The following is a 19,833-nucleotide window of genomic DNA, read 5'->3' on the forward strand; positions in this document are numbered from 1 at the left end:
CCTGAGGCACAAGAAGATCACAGTCCCCTTTGTAAAAAGAATAGGAGTATTTGTGGCACCTTAGAGACTAAGAAATTTATTTGAGCATAAGCTTCCGTGGGCTACAGCCCACTTCATCGGATGCATGTAGTGGAAAATACAGTAGGAAGATAGATATATACACGGAGAACATGAAACAATGGGTGTTACCATACACACTCTAACAAGAGTGATCAGTTAAGGTGAGCTATTACCAGCAGGAGAGAAAAAAACCTTTTGTAGTGGTAATGAAAATGATCCATTTGCAGCAGCTGACAAGAAGTTGTAAGGAACGGGGTGGGGGGGAATAAACATGGGGAAATAGTTTTACTTTGTGTAATGACCCATCCATTCCCAGTCTTTATTCAAGCCTAATTTAATGGTGTCCAGTTTGCAAATTAATTCCAATTCAGCAGTCTCTCGTTGGAGTCTGTTTTTGAAGTTTTTTTGTTGTAATATTGTGACTTTTAGGTCTGTAATCGAGTGACCAGAGAGATTGCAGTGTTCTCCAACTGGTTTTTGAATGTTATAATTCTTGACGTCTGATTTGTGTCCATTTATTCTTTTACGTAGAGTCTGCCTGGTTTGGCCAATGTACATGGCAGAGGGGCATTGCTGGCACATGATGGCATATATCACATTGGTAGATGAGCAGGTGAACGAGCCCCTGATGGTGTGGCTGATGTGGTTAGGTCCTATGATGGTGTCCCCTGAATAGATATATGGACAGAGTTGGCAATAGGCTTTGTTGCAGGGATTGGTTTCTGGGTTAGTGTTTTTGTTGTGTGGTCTGTGGTTGCTGGTGAGTATTTGCTTCAGATGGGGGGGTCTGTCTGTAAGCAAGGACTGGCCTGTCTCCCTGCTGAATTGGAATTAATTTGCAAACTGGACACCATTAAATTAGGCTTGAATAAAGACTGGGAGTGGATGGGTCATTACACAAAGTAAAACTATTTCCCCATGTTTATTCCCCCCACACACACACTGTTCCTCACAACTTCTTGTCAAGTGCTGCAAATGGACCATTTTGATTACCACTACAAAAAGTTTTTTTCTCTCCTGCTGGTAATAGCTCACCTTAACTGATCACTCTCGTTAGAGTGTGTATGGTAACACCCATTGTTTCATGTTCTCTGTGTATATATCTATCTTCCTACTGTATTTTCCACTACATGCATCCGATGAAGTGGGCTGTAGCCCACGAAAGCTTATGCTGAAATAAATGTGTTAGTCTCTAAGGTGCCACAAGTACTCCTGTTCTTTCTGCTGAAGTCCCCTTTGTGTTGCTCGGGGTTGCTATTGTGATCCCACAAGAGCAGGCTGTGCCTGAGTAGATGGTGACAGGGGCTCAGCTTGTAACCTGAGAGCCAGAGAGAGAGAGAGCGCTGGTGGATTGGAGATGCTTTGTATTGTGTTTCTGATTAAAAATGAGTCACTGTTTCTCAGAAGTACAGATTTCCCCCCGCCACCCACTCTCAAAAGCAGAAATTGGACAAAAGAATTTCTAAAAGGATTTATCCACGGCTGCATAAGAGTTACTTAGGCCGTAACCAAGTTGCTGGAGCTTTAAAAACAACACACAGCTCTTCTGTATCCCCTGATCTCACAATATTTTAGAAAGAAAGATAAATATCCCTATTTTACAGATGGGGAAACTGAGGCATGGAGATACAGTAATTTGCCCAAGGATACAGAGATACAGTAACCGGCAAAGCTGGGAACAGAAGTCAGGTCACTTGACTCCCAGATTAGTGCTCTCTGCACTGGTCCGTACTGCCTCCCTTCCGCTCAATTTAGTGCTGGTGAAAGGGGCCAAATTCACAGCCTCTGAAGACCTCCGCCAATCTGCTGCCTTTCTTGTCTTGTGAGGAAACCTATAGGCCCAGACAGAGCTAGTGTAACCCCCCCCCCGGGTGTGGTGTTCTGTCCCATCCAGTGATGGGGGGGGGGTGAGGAGAGGGGGAGAGAGAGAGAGAACACACATGGGGTCTGTCGGCATTACACTAGTACCTGAGCCAGGAAGAACGCAATGCACAGAAAAAGGAGAAGAAACAGTTCTTTCCCATGTAGAAAGAAGTTGCACGCGGTTGAGCAAAGCTCTGGAAAGATCTGGTCTGCCCTGCTCTTGACAGGACAGGTGCACTTGAAGCACAGGGTGAAGGAGAGGTGGAGTCATAGGACTGTAGTAATTGCATGGTTGAGGGGGGCAGCTTCTGGGGCAGTCAAAAGGCAATAGTTGGAGCGATAATGTGAAAAAAACAGATTTCAAGCAGGAGTTTTAGAATTCTAATGTCCTTTGCAGGCTGGCTCAGTTCAGCCAAAGCCACACCGACAGGCCTTGTCCCAGGACTGCTGCAAACACACTGCAGCATTTCACCTCTGAGCCTGCTAGAGGGGCTGCACTTTCCCGTCCCACCCCTGGAGGGCAGAGAAGAGGATGCAACCAGAGGATGCTAGGAGCTGCTCTGGGAAAGAGGTGGAGACATTGTAGGCTACTTTTCAAGGGGGATCCTGGCACTACACTGAGCAGTCCTGATGCCCTAATTCCTCCAGGATGCATTGTCAGTGCTCTGTGACTCACTGATAAACTCACCGTGACAAGCACAATCCCCCAGTCACAAACATCCAGCTGACGGGCCCATATGACTTCTGATGAAGATCCCTGGAAAGCAAAGTCTAAAGAAGTGAGGGGGCAGCAGTGGGCGAGGATTTAGAGTGACACATCAAGAATGTGTTAAGAAAAATAATTCACGTTGGCCAGCATCTGCTCTACTTCCCCATCTCAGCAGGGCTGCGTCAGCAACTACCAGTGGGCACACTTCCTGATTGGTTTGCGACACTGCTGGCTCCAGGGCCAGAGGAAACACAGAAGTACAAGCAGGAGAAGTGCAGAGTGGCCACGTGACTGTAAAGTGCAAAGAAGGGCTGAAGCAAGGGGAGGCCGTCTTTACTCCACTGCAGGCCGCTGCTGCACCATGTCTCTGGCTGAGACCATCCGACTGTGGAATGAGGGAGTGTGTGCTACAGACCGCAAGGACTGGACAGCTGCGCTGGATGCTTTCACCTCAGTGCAGAACCCCCCTTCCAAACTCTGCTTTAACATTGGCTGCATCCACCTGATCCTGGGGAATTTGGCTGAGGCAGAGCAGGTGAGTCACTCCTGTTACTGGCTCCTTTTCACAGGCCAGTCTGACTGATGTACAGACAGGCTGACAGACCCGCTGAAACGTGGAGTGTAGACTGGCCGATGGGATCACTTGCAGACAAGCAGGTCCAACCCCTGGCTTGATCTATAGCCTGACATGCAGAAGGGAACTCAACACAAATCCAAGGGAGTGGCTGGCAAACTGACCAGACTGGGTGCAGTGCAGGGGAAGGAGGAGGGGAGATTGACACCCAATGTAGGGGGCCATATGGAGCATTCCCCGAGTGGAGGGATAAAGCAACGGGTTAGAAAGACACAGGGAGACAACTACAGTGCATCAGTTCGCCCAGTTCATTCCTTCTGCCCTACTGAAATTCAGCTAGTGCGTGGGTCGCAGCAAGATCCAGGCAGGAAATGGTTTTCCTGATTCAGAGCAGGGACTTGAACCTAGCTCTCCAGGTTCCCAGCGAGTGCCCTAAGCACCCGGCTATTGGCTATACTGGGGAGCTCTGGGGGGGTCCAGAAATTCTACCATGGACCTAAGAGGCCTTTTCCGACAATTTCCTGACCAGCTCTGGTCTCCATTTGGGGCGTCAGAAACACTGGTCAGGAGAAATACCGCAGGCATGTAACAGAGGGACAGGCTGCGGGGAAGGAGGCAACCCCTCCCTTGTCTTGCTTCTCTCCATGTTCCCCTTTTTTATTCACCCTGCATTTAGCCCCTTCCCCGGTGGCTCTGCCCTCATGCCTCACCCTAGCCCAGGGCAAGTGTCTCTCCTCAGCATGTTCCGTTGCTCTGCATCGCTCTAGGACTCCTCCCTGATCCCTAGCCTCGCACTCCATGGCCAGGTCTCCCTCTGCCGCTCTCCACCAGTCAGTCTGTACCGTGTATGAACCACCTTCTGCTCTCCGCAGGCGTTTGCCAGGAGCATTGACCGTGACAAGCACTTAGCCGTGGCCTATTTCCAGCGCGGGACAGTGTTTTACAGGAGAGAGAAGTAAGTACTGGGGGCACTCTCCAGAATTGGGGGGGTTCAAGCTGCCTCTAGGCAGAGCCATTTCCTGGTTCCCAACTGGCTGAGAACAGTCATTTAGCAAGTCAGTCCTGCTGTGATGCCAAAGGTGAGTAACTGGGGCTGGGGGACACCTCCCAAGGTAAACATTTTCTCTCGCTTAGAGGCAGAGGACTAGTGGGTTGAGAACAGGTATGGGACCCTGGGGAATACCCCAGTGTCTTTAAAGACCCCTCCCCCCAAAAAGACAAAGACAATGGGGGAGACACACAACTAAAACCTTCAGGGTGCGGCCTGTCTCTCACATTGTGCAGCGCCTAGTGCAATGACCATACTATTAACACCGATCGTGGCTTTGAAAAAAACCTGGATGGAGGTGAGAGGCGCAGACCTCAGACTGCTAGGGCTGGAAACCTGTGATGGGCCAGGAGCAGGGGGAATGCACTCGCGCCAAGAGATTCTGACATCTGAGACCCTTGAGGCAGCCATATCTCATGAGAATGACTCTAAACGGCCCCCGGACTCGGGTAATGGTAAAAGGCCATTAGTATTCTGCGGGCTGGCAGGGGTCATCTTAGAGCAACTCAGGGCTAGAGCTGGACTCTGTGGGCTTGAAGGATGGCAGGCAGCCAGACTAGCACAGAGCCGTGCCCTGATGGATTATCACCTTTCTTTGCTCGACAGCTACAAATTGGCCATTGAGGCTTTTAAAGAGGTGTTGGCCCTGCTGCGAGGGAACCTGCTGATAGACTACAAGATCCTGGGGCTGCCATTCAGGCTGTTTGCTTGTGAGGTGAGGCGCGTGCAGGGGCTGGGAGCATGGGCGGCAGGTTATATATTTGTGTGGGGCCCGGGCCCCAGCAATATTCAGGGCTGGGCGCCCTGCTCCAGCAATAGTTGGAGCTGGGTCTCTTCCCGCCCCCCCCCCGCCCCCCCGGTCCTGCCTGGATCGGCCCCGGCCACTGCAGGTCTCCCCCCGCCGCCGCGACCCTGCCTGGAGCAGGTCCCAGCCCCCGCCTGCCACCCCCCCTCCGTGTGTTCCCCCACCTCCGCCGCGTTGTGTTGCGTCCCTGCCTGACAGAACGCAGCGCGCCTCTCCCCTGCCTGCTGCCCGGAGGGCTCCCAGCAGATTTGCTGTCTGCTGCCGCAGGGTCCTAGTGCCTGCCTCCGCCAGTACTGGCAAGGCAGGCTGCCCTTACCCTGAGCCTCTCCAACCCCAAACCCTCAGCCCCAGCCAGAGCCCTCATTCCCCCCGCACCCTAATCCTCAGCCCCAGCCCTGAGCACCCCCACATCATGAACCCCTCATCCCCCTGCACCCTAATCCTCAGCCCCAGCCAGAGCCCTCATCCCCCTGCACCCTAATCCTCAGCCCCAGCCAGAGCCCTCATCCCCCTGCACCCTAATCCTCTGCCCCAGCCCTGAGCGCCCCCACATCATGACCCCATCTTCCCCCCGCACCCTAATCCTCTGCCCCAGCCCTGAGCTCCCCCACATCATGAACCCCTCATCCCCCTGCACCCTAATCCTCAGCCCCAGCCAGAGCCCTCATCCCCCTGCACCCTAATCCTCAGCCAGAGCCCTCATCCCCCCACACCCAAATCTCGGCCCTAGCCCTCAGCCCCAGCCCTCATCATGAACCCCTCATCCACAGCCCTCACCCACAGCCCAACCCTCTTCCCTAGCCCTGAGCCCCCTCGCATGATGAACCCCTCATCCACAGCCCTCACCCCACAGCCCAACCCTCTTCCCTAGCCCTGAGCCCCCTCCTGCATCATGTACCCCTCATCCTCAGCCCCACAGTCCTCACCCTGCACTCCCTCCCCCTTCCCACACACCCCTTCCCAACCCCAAACTCCATCCCAAAGCCTGCACCTTTCACCTCCTCCTGCACACCCACCCCCTGCCCCAGTCCAGAGCCTGCACCCAGCACCCTTCCTGCACCCTAATCCCCAGCCCAGGATCTGCACCCCAGACCTCCCCCGCCGAGCCCCCTCCCAGAGCCTTAGGCAGGTGGGGGCGGAGTTGGGGGGGCGGAGTTGGGGGCGGGTTCTGGGCCCCACCAAAATTTTTACAAACTTGCCACCCATGGCTGGGAGCGTTTGAGACAAGCGAGGGCAGCCGGGAAGCCCAGGGGAGGTGAAGGAATGGGGTTGCTAACCCAGCGCCACTCAGCCAGTGGGTGCAACAGAGAAGTGGGTCACTGGCGGGGGACAGTCAGCACAGCGGCTGATAAAGCCGCAAAATCCCAGAGCTGGTAGGACCCCTAGCACATGCACCTGTCTCACAAGCCCCACCTCACCCGGCAACACCAATTCCACCCCTGTGACCAAACTCCCACAATCCTTTGTGCATGATAATGATGGTTCCCTAAGTTAAAAAAAAGACTGAGATCCCCTCGTGATAACCAGTGAGGGCTGGCTTAGGGCCAAACTCCCTCCCAGGAGCTCTTGGGTGAGAAGCTGAGGATCTGTCTGCAGCCTGGGCTCTTCTCTGTCAGTCAGTCAGGGATGAGCCCTACTGCTACCACCACCATGGAGGGAGACCGGGGCAGCACTGCTTTCCCTAAGATACCATCCTCTCTATCCTGATTATTAGGGCCCTACCAAGTTCATGGCTGTGAAAAATGCATCATGGACTGTGAAATCTGATCTCCCCCGTGAAATCTGACTATTGTAGGGAAGACTAGAGTTGACAGAGTTGGGCAGCTGGAGAGTGGCGGCTACTGGCCGAGAGCCCAGCTCTGAAGGCGGAGCTGCTGCCAGCAGCAGCGTAGAAGTGAGGGTAGCATGGGATGGTGTTACCTCCCTCACTTCTGTGCTGCTGCTGGCAGTGGGGCTGCCTTCAGAGCTGGGTGCCTGACCAACAGCTTCCCTCCAGCTGCTCAGCTCTGGAAGGCAGCAGCACAGAAGTAGGGGTGGCAATACTGTGACCCCCCCCACAATAGCCTTCTGACCACCCCACCCCCCACAGCTCGGTTTTGGGTTGGGACCCCCCCACGGTTACAATACGTGAAATTTCAGATTTAAATATCTGAAACCGTGAAATTTATGATTTTTTAAATCTTGTGACTGTGAAATTGACCAAAATGGACTGTGAATTTGGTAGGGCCCTACCGATCATCATCAGGCAATTAGGCAGCGGAGAGACACCGCCCCTGGAGGAAAGGGGCATCTTCCCTAGACTCCCTTGAGGATTCAAATCCCATGAGGATTCGAAGCAGAAGTTCGCAGCTGGGCAGGTTCTGCCTCACAGAGCTGGACAAAGCCAGGATTTGGCTTGCAGAGCATAGGGACGTAGGGGGTTGATTACTGAAGGCTGTTCACTAGGACCGGTAACTTTAGAGATGTAAAACTAGCTTCTCTTTTATCCAAATCCCCCTGAAAAGGGAGATGAGTTGGCCCTGGTGAGGGCAAGTCACATGGCCCTTGGGAAAGAGCGTGAGCATTGTTAGGAAGGTTACAAGCAGGAAGCAGAATCGTTACAAAGAGAAGCAAGTCCTCTCCGCCCCCCCTCAAACACACACATCACCTCATTGCCTTCAGAGAAGCTTTCTGGATCCTTCTTTGGGATACAAGGACAAGCAAACCCCTCAGCAGCGTCCTCAGGCAGCGGGTGCCATATGCAGTAATGTGGGCCATCGCGGGTCTGCATTCTCCCCTCTGGCATAGGCCACTGCTCTGCGGTGGGAGTGGGTGAGTGGAGATTGCCTATTCTCTGCTCCCTGTCGACCTTGCAGGTGTTGTATAACATAGCCCTGCTCTATGCCAAGCTGGAGGACTGGAGAAAAGCTGAAGAGCATCTGACGCTGGCGATAAGCATGAAGACTGAGCCCCGGCACAACAAGATTGACAGGGCGATGGAAGCCATCTTGGTAAAGAATAACACTAGGGATTGCTCAGTGGGTCTTTTCCTATCTAGGCTCACACTGAAAAGCTAGGGATCCGTAGGGATGAGAGAAGCTCTGAATTTCAGGAAGGTGAGAAACTGTCCTTGATCAGAGACTTTACAAGAGCAGCAGAAAAAGCTGAGAAATGTTGGTTTCAGGGTAGATGGTGGGATTTGCAGGCGAGTGAGGCTTGTGAGGGGACGGTTGGGCTAAGTGGGCTTTTTTGTGGGGAGTGGGGGTTGAAGCAAGGGGATGTTTGGGCTGAGTGGGGTTTGTGGGGAAGGACTGGGCCATGGGGTGGTTGGATTGAGTGGGGTTGCAGGGAGGGGGCAGTTGGATCGAGCGGGGATTGTGGGGAGGAGGTGGCTGGATTGAGTGCGGTTATGGGCCGGGGGGCAGTTGGATTGAGTGGGGTTGTGGGCAGGGGGTGGCTGGATTGAATGGGGTTGTGGGGAGGGGGTGGTTGGACTGAGTGCATTTATGGGCTGGGGGACAGTTGGATTGAGTGGGGGTTGTGCGGAGGGGGTGGCTGGGTTGAGTGGGGGCTGTGGGGAGGGAGTGGTTGGATTGAACGGGGATTGTGGGGAGAGGGCGGCTGGATTGAGTGAGGTTGGGGAAGCTGGGGTTGACACAAAGGGGCAACTGGGTAGAGTTTACATGGAGAGAGTTAAACAGAAAGACAGAAGACAGGCAATGCTGGAGCAAGCTGTGTTCTTCCCACATATCCCTGAAAGGCACTGTGATTTCTGTGTGCTGCAGAAGCATAGACTCTTTGAGCCGGTGGCGATTCCTCCGGGGAAGCTGTTTAGGCCAAATGAAAAGCAAGTGGCTCAGCTGGAGAAGAAGGATTACCTGGGAAAAGCTACGGTAGGAAATTCATCCAAGGGGGAGGAATGAACATGCTGTTTTCTCAAGTCAGGCTGTGGGTCAGAGGAGCCAATTTGCTGGCCTTTCCCTAGGGATCACCACTTATTTATTATTGGCTGAGTCTTGGCAGCACAGAGGAGAACAGGGAATTGCGGACGTCCCTGCCCTGAGGGACTCAGCCACTTGCAGGGGGAGGGAAATCAGTAGAAATCCATTTTAAAATTTGGAAGCTGCATGAGTAAAAACAAGAAAACGGGCCGGTGTGACACCATATTTCCAGGCCCCCTTCAGTGTGTGAGAGCCAAACAGCGCAGCACTGACCTAGCGCGTGAGAACCGGGAAGCGAATGGCCAATTCCCTTGCCACTGCCTGAGCCAGAAAATAAACCAGCAGCAGCTGAGGTGCGAAGCAGATCAGCCAACCACCATCCTGTCAGCTCCAATGCTCCCGGGGCTGTCAGTAATGCACGTAAGGGCGTCTGGTTTCCAAGGCCAGGATTTTCGAAATAGCCGAAGGGAGTTAAGTACTGAAATCACACTGAAAGGGAGCTGGGAACCTAGCTCTCTCCAGCTGCTTTGAGAAGCTCAGGCTACAAATATAACTGAATTTTAAGCCAACAGTGTCCCTTTCAGTGCTCCAGGGGCAAGGCTCAGGCCTGAGAGCTCACTCCCGGGAGAGGGCAGGCTCAGGTGCCCTGTAGCGCAGTTAAAAGTGTTTAGCCTGAAGACACGGCTGCTCTTGAACTGGGGCTGGGTGTTAGAACCATTAGAGAACAGCCTGTTTGTCAGAGGATGGAGATGGATGGCAGGAGAGTGATCACTTGATCATTGCCTGTTAGGTTCACTCCCTCTGGGGCACCTGGCATTGGCCACTGTCGGAAGACAGGATACTGGGCTAGATGGACCATTGGTCTGACCCGGTACGGCCGTTCTTATGTTCTAACAGCGGCCCCTATGGCGGTTGGGTCAGGAATACATGGAAATTGGAGCAGTTAGCAGGGATTTTCCAAAGCCGGAGAGTCATGGCCATGGGAAGGTTAGATTACAGTGAGTAGCAAGCAAAAGCATGGGAGCAAGGGGGCAGGAGAGGGAGTGGGAGCTGGGGAAAGCCAGGAAGAACCAAGTAATGACCTTTCCCCTGTTTGTCTGCAGGTCGTGGCGTCTGTCGTCGACAAGGATAGTTTTTCAGGGTTTGCTCCGCTTCAGCCACAGGTGAGGCAGCATTGGGTGTGTCGTAACACGCTTAGCACAATACAGCAAGTGCTGCCAATGAGAAAACGTGTGCACATGTCTGCACTGCAATCACAGATGACACAGCAGCTAGATTTGACCTCGTTAGCTCAAACAACAGCAGCAGTGACGGCACAGGCGACAGCCCGGGCTAGCTGCTCCAGCCCAGACCCAGCGTCCTGGGTGGCACTGTCTAACCCATGCTGCTGTGGCTTCACTTCCATTGTGATGCAAGCTAACTAGATCAGTGCTAGTTTGGTTATGTCCACACATGCGGCAGTCACACCTGATTGTAGCATCCACACACCCTGCGTGTGAAGTTGATTTTCAACAACTTGCAGGAAATTCAACAAGACCTGGCTGGTTCAGCTGTTATTTTCCCTCCTTCTCTCTCTCTCCTGCCAGCCTCAGTTTCCTGACAAACATACCTCCCCACTAGGCCTTCAGCTGTCATTTGCTGCTTCTGAGGCCATTCCACCTGTTCAGACTCTTGAGCCACCAGAAGGCTTTCATTAAAGTTCCTTGAAAGATTATCAAGGAAGTGAGGTAACCACAGGGCCAGCAGGCGTATGTTCTCTTGTGAACTGAAACAGCTTCAGTGCAAGAATAAGCGGGCCGTTCCCACTATGGCAAGAGGCTGATAGCATGTTTCCCTACCGTTCAGTAGTATCACCATGTTTAATGTAGCAGAGCTCTTGGAAGAGGTGGCAAAATTGGCTAAGGATCCAAAATGATTTGGATTAAGACTAGAGGAGATTGTGTAGCAGTGCAGAAGGGCCTAGCAAAGCAAAGCACCATGATGACAGCTGAAATTCATGAGCAGGTGAGTGCATGGTGCTGCATATTGGAACAAACAATGAAGTGGCTGAATGGGCTCTGGGTTACATTGTGGCCTCTAGGGTCGGTCTAAGCTGCAGTTAGACGCCCATGGCTGGCCCATGCCAGCTGCCTCGGGCTCACGGGGCTTGGGCTAAGGGGCTGTTTAACTGCAGTGTAGATGTTTGGGCTCAGCTGGAGCAGGGTTCTAGAACCATGCAAGGTGGAAAGGTTGCAGCCTGAGCTCTGGGACCCGAGCATCTACACTGCAATTAAACAGCCCCTTAGCCCAGGCCAGCTGGCCCAGGCCAGCCGCAGGTGTCTAATTGCAGTGTAGACAGACCCTTAGGGGAATGAGCCAAAGTGACATTATGAACATCTTCCGAGTTGGCTGCCCAAAGCACAGCAATGGTCCTGGGGGCAAATAAAGGGTTGGGCTGCACTGAGAAGGGAACAGAGATCATGCCACTGCCAGTATTAAACTGCTGGTCTATAGCAGGAGAAAGGAAACATCCTGAGAAGGGCAAGAGATGTGTTAGGAGCCTGGAGGGATTCCTTTTGCAGAGAGATGAAACCAGCAGGATTATTTAGGTTCTGTTTGTTTGTTTACAGACGTGTGGCCCCCCACCCAGGCCAAAGACACCAGAAATCCTCCGGTGAGTTAAACGAAATCTGGGGGAGTTAATCAAAGTCGGGGGGTGGGGGGAGGCATCAGTGTATGCAAGGTGCTGCACAAGGCTCAGATGACTGGTCCTATAGAAAAGCAGAATAGTAGTAATGTGTGTAGCACCCGTCCCAGTACCGAGCTCTGTGCAGTTACAGCTCCCAGACTGGCCACGTCACACGCACACTCGCTCTATATTGGATACTGGATTTCCTCCAGTTCTGGTGCTGGCTGCATTCAGAACGATGCCACCCCTAACAGGAATCGGTAACTTACAGCTGTAATGCCAGATAGGTTCAGCTCCCTATCTACTGTCCCGTGTGCTCTGGGGATGCAGTCTGAGTGAGCGATGGAAGGAGTGAGGAGTGTGTGTGTGTGTGTGTGTGTGTGTGCGCACACGCACACGGGGGGGAGGATGAGAGATGGCATCAGATACTAGCCCCATTGCAACAGCACAAACACCACGTTTCTGTTTGCCCAACCTAGCAACTTCCATCCTAATTTAGTGGCAATCATATGCAGTTCTGCCTTCAGAGGGGCTCAACCTACAATTACCTGAAGTGCCATGGAAAACCACATGCTCTTTACCAGAGCGCTGCAGCTAGGGTGACCAGACAGCAAGTGTGAAAAATCGGGATGGGGTGGGGGTAATAGGAGCCTATATAAGAAAAAGACCCAAAAATCGGGACTGTCCCTATAAAATCGGGACATCTGGTCACCCTAGCTGCGGCCAGCTGCTCTTTATTCTTTATAGCTGGGCTCCCCCAGCCGCTTCAACCGTGCTGAAGCAGCAGAGGGGTTTCCTGTTCTCCTAACAGGGGCAGCTCCAGGCACCAGCATGCCAAGCGCGTGCCTGGGGCACCAAGCCACGGGGGGCGCTCTGCCGGTCACCGCGAGGGCAGCAGGCAGGCTGCCTTTGGCAGCATGCCTGCGGAGGGTCTGCTGGTCCCGCGGCTTCGGTAGACCTCCCGCAGGCGTGCCGCCGAATCCGTGGGACCGGGAACCTCCCGCAGGCAAGCCGCCGAAGGCAGCCTGCCTGCTGTGCTTGGGGCGGCAAAATACCTAGAGCTGCCCCTGTCTCCTAACCTGAGCTATCCCCAGGAAGTGTGAAGACATGCTGCAGAAGAGCACAGGACGCTGGAGTCCTACAGCATGTTTTGCTCTGATACTAGAGAGGCAGGATTGCTCTTCCATGGCCATTTCTCAGCTCAGCCTCCCTCATCTCTCCTTAGCCCCAGTGCTTGTATTCCCACCTTGAGAAAACACCGCAGCTCCCTCTGGTGAATGGCCACACATTGAAAACTGCCATAGATAAAAGGCTTAAAGTGACAAGGGGCTTAAGCAGGGAAACAGGAGCCTGGCTGTATTCAGAGAAAGGGCTTGTGGGGTGGCCATATTTATTCCTTCACCGACTCCAGTTCCCAGGCACTCCCTCTACAAATCAAACACTCAGTTTCATTACTGCCCTCAAACGGGGCCTGGGCTCCCAGAATTAAGGATTCCTGCTGCCTCTTACATCAGTGCCTGGAGGACACTGTGCAATCAGCTCTTAGTTTGCTTATGGGAGGCAATATGGGGCATTAAACCGGGAGCCAGAAGTCCTGGGCTCTCTTCCCAGCCCTGCCACTGACCTCCTGAGTGACCTTTGGCAAGTCACTTTGCCACTCTGTGCCTTAGTTTCCCCATCTATATAATGGAGCCAGATAATGATACTTATTACTTACCTGCTTTGTAAAGTGCTTGGAGGTCTCTGGATGAAGGGTGCTTTGTACATATGGGGATGATGTACTTGGTGCTTCATACCACAGTGAGGGGTGCATCGGGCCAAAATCCAGCTGTCTGTTCTCCCACTGCAGGGCTAATGGGGTAAAATGAGCAGATAGGGTGAGGGAGGACGATATCCTTCTGACATAGTGATTGCAACAGCCACTAGAAACAGAGGGGAGGGGAGAGGCCCAGGAGAACAAAAGATCCAAGACAAAGCTAAGGAAGGCAGCAGCACTCTTCCCAGCTGACCCAGCCATTGCGTCCCCATCTAGGGCCCTGGAAGGGGAGCCTCATCGTGTGCTGTTCGAGTTCACGCCCGAGACCGCAGATGAGCTGCAGGTCCTGCCGGGAAACATTGTCTTTGTTCTGACGAAGGAGAAGGACAACTGGGCCACCGTTATGTTCAACGGGAAGGTACTTAGAGCCCATTCCACACGTGGGCTTTGCCAGGCCAGTGCTGGCTGGCACTTGCTAAGGGCCTGCTCCTGCTCCATTGAAGGCAATGCCAAAGCCCCCACTGACCCCTAGGGGGCATTGCCAGCCCCCGGTTGCTGGGCGGGTTTGCTGGGTTGCTTTGTAAGTCATTGCTTTTCTGCTGGGGCCTGGTACCTGACCCATGTGCTTTAGGGTCCTCGCTGCAGCCTGCAAAGTGCTGCAAACACAGATGTGTTTCTAGGCTTGGTAGGATCCTTCCCTGCTACAGGTCCCTGGGGGAGCTGTTTCCTGGCATCCTCTAATGCCATCAGCCAGCATCTGAGCACGGACTGCCTTGCTCACCTGCCCCAGCCCCACCTCAGGCTGGACCCTGCAGGGCATTTCCACCCACCTTCTCACTGTGGGATCCACAGCTTGTTCCTTGCATCCCCGCTAGCTGCCCCCTCGGCCCTGCATTTCTACAGCGCACCCCATGCACTTTAACAGTACCCATCACGCCACCCCCGGGAGGTCCCTGTTTTACAGGTGGGGAAGCGGAAGCCACAAAAGGACTTGCCCACGGTGAAGCAGCAAGTGAGTGGCAGAGCCAGGAAGGGGATGCCGGGCTCTCAGCTCCAAGGCCTGACCACACTTCCTTCCTGTACAGCTGGTCTCATTCAGCACCTCCCCCCATCTGTTGTTAATGACCTTCAAAAGGCCATCCAAGGTGCGCCTTGGCCTCAGATGCATCCCTCACCCCAAAGTGCAAGAGCCCTGAGGTTGCACCTGCAGCCAGACCCCTCACATGAAAGCAAAGTCTCGGGCACTAGCCCCGAGCTGTGTCAGCCCACACTAGCTCCATGACACAGAAGTGCGAGCTGTCTGAGAAAGCAACCAAGCTGCTCTTGGTGGCCTATCTGATCAGATACCGTGAGGAGGGGCAGGATGCTCCCTGTTCTTACATCCTCCTCCTGGGACAGTAGGTTCAGCTCTAGGCTGCTCAGACACCTCTCTGAACTGGAAGAGGCCAAGAGAAACAAATCTAAACTGCTGCAGCTGCCCTTCCAGGCTACAGGTGTAGAGGAGACCCCCAGACTGCTGGGCATGGTTGAGTTGCTCCTTCCCAGCCTGTGGTTCTACTCATATGTTAATGCGTAATGCTGTCATAGTCTCTTCCTAACCACTCCTGCTTTTGTCTGTGTGTCTCCTGTCCCCACAGAAAGGGATAGTCCCCTGTAACTACCTTGAGGCCGTGGAGCTCCAGAACCAGCCGCAGGTCCGGGTAAGCCAGGCTGGCGCACTAGCAGCCCCTTTGGAATAGATGTTTCCCAGCAGAGTGGTGTCTCACACCAGGAGAATGATGCTGCAGCTCACCAGAGCCTACAGCCCGGTCACTGTTACTGTATGCAGGGGCACCTGCCTGCAGCACCCCCCCAGCGCCCACTGCCTCATGCTCTCCAGCCCTGCATGCTCACTAGGGCTGCATGAATTGCTCCTGGAGCACCCAGGACTCCCCCAAATCAGGATGACCAAGGCACCCCACCTTTATGAATGTCCATATACCTCGGTAGATGCGGATCTCATGGTCCATAGTGTAGTAGCCAGGGATTGCCTGCGCTGCTGGGAGACTGACGTCTCATCTAGACGCGATATATCGATCCCTGAACGCGCTTATATCGATTCCGGAACTCCACCACCGCGAACGGCGGTGGCGGCGTCGATATGGAGAGCCCCGGAGATCGATCCCGCGCCGTGAGGACGGGTAAGTTATCGATATAAGATACTTCGACTTCTGAAGTTGCGTATCTTATATCGATTTTTCCCCTTAGTGTAGACCAGCCCATAGTGTTTCATCACCCCACTCTCTCCAGCAGGACCTGAATGGATTGAGAGACGGTAGAGGTTCTGCCAGGCAGTTCCCTCCATATGCACACTGCCCCCTACAGGATACTGCCCAGCACTATCACATGTGGTGGGGAGCTGAGCTAGGGCTACCCAAACCACCCCTCCAGGATGCCTGTGGCCAGTGAGTCCCAGCAGGGATGTGATGCACAGATCCTACCACCCAAGAGCCCAAAGCAGCAGCTCTGCCTGGTGACTAAAAGGGAATCTCACAGGCAGGACAGCAGAACCCCAGCTCCCAGTGCTGCCCCCGGCCGATAGTAGCACTAACTATAGTCACATCCTTCACAGGAGGAAACGCCCGCTGAGTTGGACATCCCTGCCCCACCCAGTTCCACCGCTCCGGAAAAGCCCAGGTCTCCAGCACCAGGTCAGTGACCGTCGCACCCGGGGATCACTGAGACAGCAGTAGCTGGTGGGAACAAGCACTCGGTGTTAGTTTCACCCTATCTGATGGTGTGCCCCCTCTTTCCTGCAGCCCCCAGCACACCCCTGCTCTGCTGTACCTGCACTGGGGGAACTGGTCCCAGCCAGCTGCAGCTCTTGTGTGGCCCTTATGTGCTGTTGGGGCAGTCGAGAGAGGCCGGAGCAGGGGACACGGTCATTTGTAGTGTTATATGGCATAGCACTGGTGATGGACTAGAAGAACAGAGGGTTGGATGGTCACAAGCCTTCAGGTCACTTAAAATCACTTTGAAAGTGTGCTCCTAAATCACGTGGGCACTTAAGAACCTCCCACCCTAAATCCTGTCTCACTGGTGGGGAACAGTACAAAGCCAGGGCCCAAAGCTGGCACAGCATCTGGGTACAAGCGGGGCGCGTTCAGGAGGAAGATGCTCGTGGTTTGCAGGCTGCCCGCTGTGGATACTCACTGCCTTTGAGGGGTTAGTTGGGACTGTTGGACCCAGTCTTGCTGCTTTAGCTTTGAATGTGGGCTTCTCTCCCAGGGCTCTGAACCCTGCTCCAAAGTATTTGGCCCCTGTTTGGGCTTTCAGAGATTCCCACTGCTTGTTCAGTGCACCTGGGACAGGAGGCACAAGGGCCGTGTTTGAAAAGCTGCTTGAACCTTCAATTCCATCTCATATGGACAGTCAGGCTGATTTTACTCCCTCAGAAGAAAAGATCCTCAGTGTGCCTGGCTCAGGGCTGTCTGGACTGCGGTGAATGCTGCACTCCCAGTGTGCGCACACTCAGACACTGTTACTGAGAACAATCTGTGATGTGGTAGTGCCGAGCGGCACTTACTGAGATCAGGGGCCCATTGTGCAAGGTGCTGCACAGACAGTCCCGAACTCCCTACTTATCATTTCAATAGACAAGTCAGACAAAGGAGTTGCTATTGTCCCCATCCTGCAGAGCGGGGACTGAGGCACAGAGTAAATTAAGCATCTTGTCCAAGCTTGCAGAGCTGAGAACTAAACCCACTTCACTCACCTCCCAGTGCAGGGAAATCAGCACAAGACCATCCCATAGCAGGCTGCTGCCTGCCTTTCCTGGGGCTGTCTGGGACTGTACTCGCTGTCACTGCATGCTGTGCCGTTTAAGATGGATCTGGGTTTGCTGCAGCAGCGGCTGACTTCACTGCAAGCTGCTGGAGTCCCCAGTTCCACACTATTCTCCAGCATTTGCCTGATAGGAGAAGGAGAGGGCTCCAATTGCTGAATGAAGGTGTGAAACTGTCCCATTCGCCAAGCCCAAAGACAGCGTCCTCTGACCCCAGAGTGGAAAGCAGCTGTGTGCTGTAAGGAGTCAGCTGCTGGCAGGCCTGTTGGAGCTGGACCAGAAGCCCTCAGATGTGCTAAGACACAGTGGTTAACACTTCTTAAAGCTGGCCAGGCTGGTGGAGGGTGAGGCTGAGAGGAGAAGAGGATGAGTGAGCGTTTTCATTCCAAACCCTTTGAACCATTTCGTGGGGAGCATCGTGTCTGAATGACCAGATTTGGGACATTGTTGGCACCCTAGAAGATCCTGATCTGGGGTTCTAATGTTGGAATGGCTTTTCTATTAGATCACCGGTTCTCAAACTGTGGGTCAGGACCCCAAAGCGGATCGTGACCCATTTTAATGGGGGCGCTGGGGTGGTGTTAAACATGCCGCTGGGGCCCAGGGCTGAAGCCAAAGCCCGAGCCCCATGCCACCACCCAGGGCTGAAGTTGAAGCCCGAGCCCCACCGCGCCCAGAGCCAAAGCCAAAGCCTGAGGGCATTAGCCCTGGGTGGCGGGGCTCAGATTACAGGTCCTCCCCACCGGAGGTGGCAGGGCTCGGGCGGGCTCAGGCTTTGGTCCCCCTTCTGGAGTCATGGAGTAATTTTGTTGTCAGAAGGGGGTTGTGATGCAATGAAGTTTGAGAACCCCTGTATTAGACAGCAAAAACCTGCCTACCATCTTTGGCCTCATTTGATGCAATTTTGGATGGCTGCCTGCAGTTGGATGATCAGGATCAAATGTAAATGTGTTGATAAATGCAAACTAATGCCCACTGGAAAACATAATCCCAATTATACATATAAAATTATGGCATCTAATTAGCTGTTACCACTCAAGATGGAGATGTTGGAGTCATTGTGGATAGTTCTCTGAAACCACCACTCAATGTGCAGTGGCAGGCAAAAAAGTGAACAGAATGTTGGGAATCATTAAGAAGGGGACAGATAATAAGACAGAAAATATCATACTCCCTCTATATAAATCCATGGTACGCTCACATCTTGAATACTAGGTGCAGATGTGGTTGCCCCATCTCAAAAAAATAGATTGGAATTGGAAAAGGTTCAGAAAAGGGCAACAAAAATGATTAGGGGCATAGAACAGCTTCCATATAAAGAGAGACTAATAAAACTGGGACTTTTCAGCTTGAAAAGAGACTGCTAAGGGAGGATATGATAGAGATCTATAAAATCATGATGGGTGTGGAGAAAGTAAATAAATAAGGAAGTGCTATTTACTCCTTCTCATAAAACCAGAACTGGGGTCACCAAATGAAATGAATAGGCAGCAGGTTTAAAACAAACAAAAGGAAGTATTTCTTCACACAACGCACAGTCAACCCGTGGAACTCCTTGCCAGAGGATGTTGCGAAGGCCAAAACTATAACAGGGTTCAAAAAAGAGCTTGATAAATTCATGGAAGATAGGTCCATCAATGGCTATTAGCCAGGATGGGCAGGGATGGTGTCCCTAGCCTCTGTTGCCAGAAGCTGGGAATGGGCAACAGGGGATGGATCACTTGATGATTACCTGTTCTGTTCATTCCCTCTGAAGCACCTGGCATTGGTCACTGTCGGAAGACAGGATACTGGGCTAGATGGACCTTTGATCTGTACAGTATGGCTGTTCTTATGTTCAGTGGACTCTGCAGAGGGACTTTTTTTTACATTGACTCATGGTCTTAGCCGAGGTCTTCAGGGAACCTGAAGATGTGTTCTCCACTCAAAGTGCAGCAGCTGTCAAAAAAGCTAACAGTGTTAGGAACCATTAGGAAAGGGGTAGATAATAGGACAGAACATATAATAATGCCCCTATATAAATCCATAATATGCCCACACTTTGAATACCATGTGGAGTTCTGGTCACCCTATCTCAAAAAAATGTTAGAATTGGAAAAGGTACTAAGAAGGGCAACAAAAACAATTAGGGGTATGGAACAGCTTCCATGTGAGGAGATATTTAAGACGACTGGGACTATTCATCTGAGAAAAGAGATGACTAAGAGGGTATATGTTCGAGGTCTATAAAATCAAGAGTGGTGTGGAGAAAATGAACAGGGAAGTATTATTTACCCCTTCATATAACGCAAGAACCGGGGTCACCCAATGAAATTAACAGGCAGCAGGTTTACAACAAACATAAAGAAGTACCGCATCGCACAACACACAGTCAACCTGTGGAACTCTTTGCCCAGGGATGTTGTGAAATCCAAAAGTATAACTGGGGTTCAAAAAAGAATTAGCTAAGTTCATTGAAGTTAGGTCCATCAATAGCTATTAGCCAAGATGATCAGGGAAGCAACCCCATCCTCTGGGTGTCCTTAAACCTCTGACTGGCAGAAGCTGGGAATGGACAACAGGGGATGGATCACTTCATAATTGCCTGTTTTGTTAATTCCTTCTGAA

General features: G+C 52.7%; 1 protein-coding gene across 1 annotated transcript in view; it reads left to right on the forward strand.

The window, feature by feature from the left end:
• The first annotated feature begins 2,891 nt into the window (after window positions 1-2,891).
• The window catches only part of NCF2 (neutrophil cytosolic factor 2), a 28,771-nt gene continuing 11,829 nt past the window's right edge, over window positions 2,892-19,833 (forward strand). The window contains exons 1-10 of the mRNA XM_045026779.1: window positions 2,892-3,167; window positions 4,079-4,161; window positions 4,861-4,969; window positions 7,915-8,049; window positions 8,824-8,931; window positions 10,083-10,142; window positions 11,589-11,632; window positions 13,680-13,821; window positions 15,041-15,103; window positions 16,015-16,093. Coding sequence (XP_044882714.1) covers window positions 2,994-3,167; window positions 4,079-4,161; window positions 4,861-4,969; window positions 7,915-8,049; window positions 8,824-8,931; window positions 10,083-10,142; window positions 11,589-11,632; window positions 13,680-13,821; window positions 15,041-15,103; window positions 16,015-16,093 — 997 coding nt within the window. The 5' untranslated portion in view covers window positions 2,892-2,993. The remainder of the gene's footprint in view (window positions 3,168-4,078; window positions 4,162-4,860; window positions 4,970-7,914; window positions 8,050-8,823; window positions 8,932-10,082; window positions 10,143-11,588; window positions 11,633-13,679; window positions 13,822-15,040; window positions 15,104-16,014; window positions 16,094-19,833) is intronic.

Source organism: Mauremys mutica, chromosome 8 (assembly GCF_020497125.1).
Source record: "Mauremys mutica isolate MM-2020 ecotype Southern chromosome 8, ASM2049712v1, whole genome shotgun sequence".
Classification (NCBI taxonomy): domain Eukaryota; kingdom Metazoa; phylum Chordata; order Testudines; family Geoemydidae; genus Mauremys; species Mauremys mutica.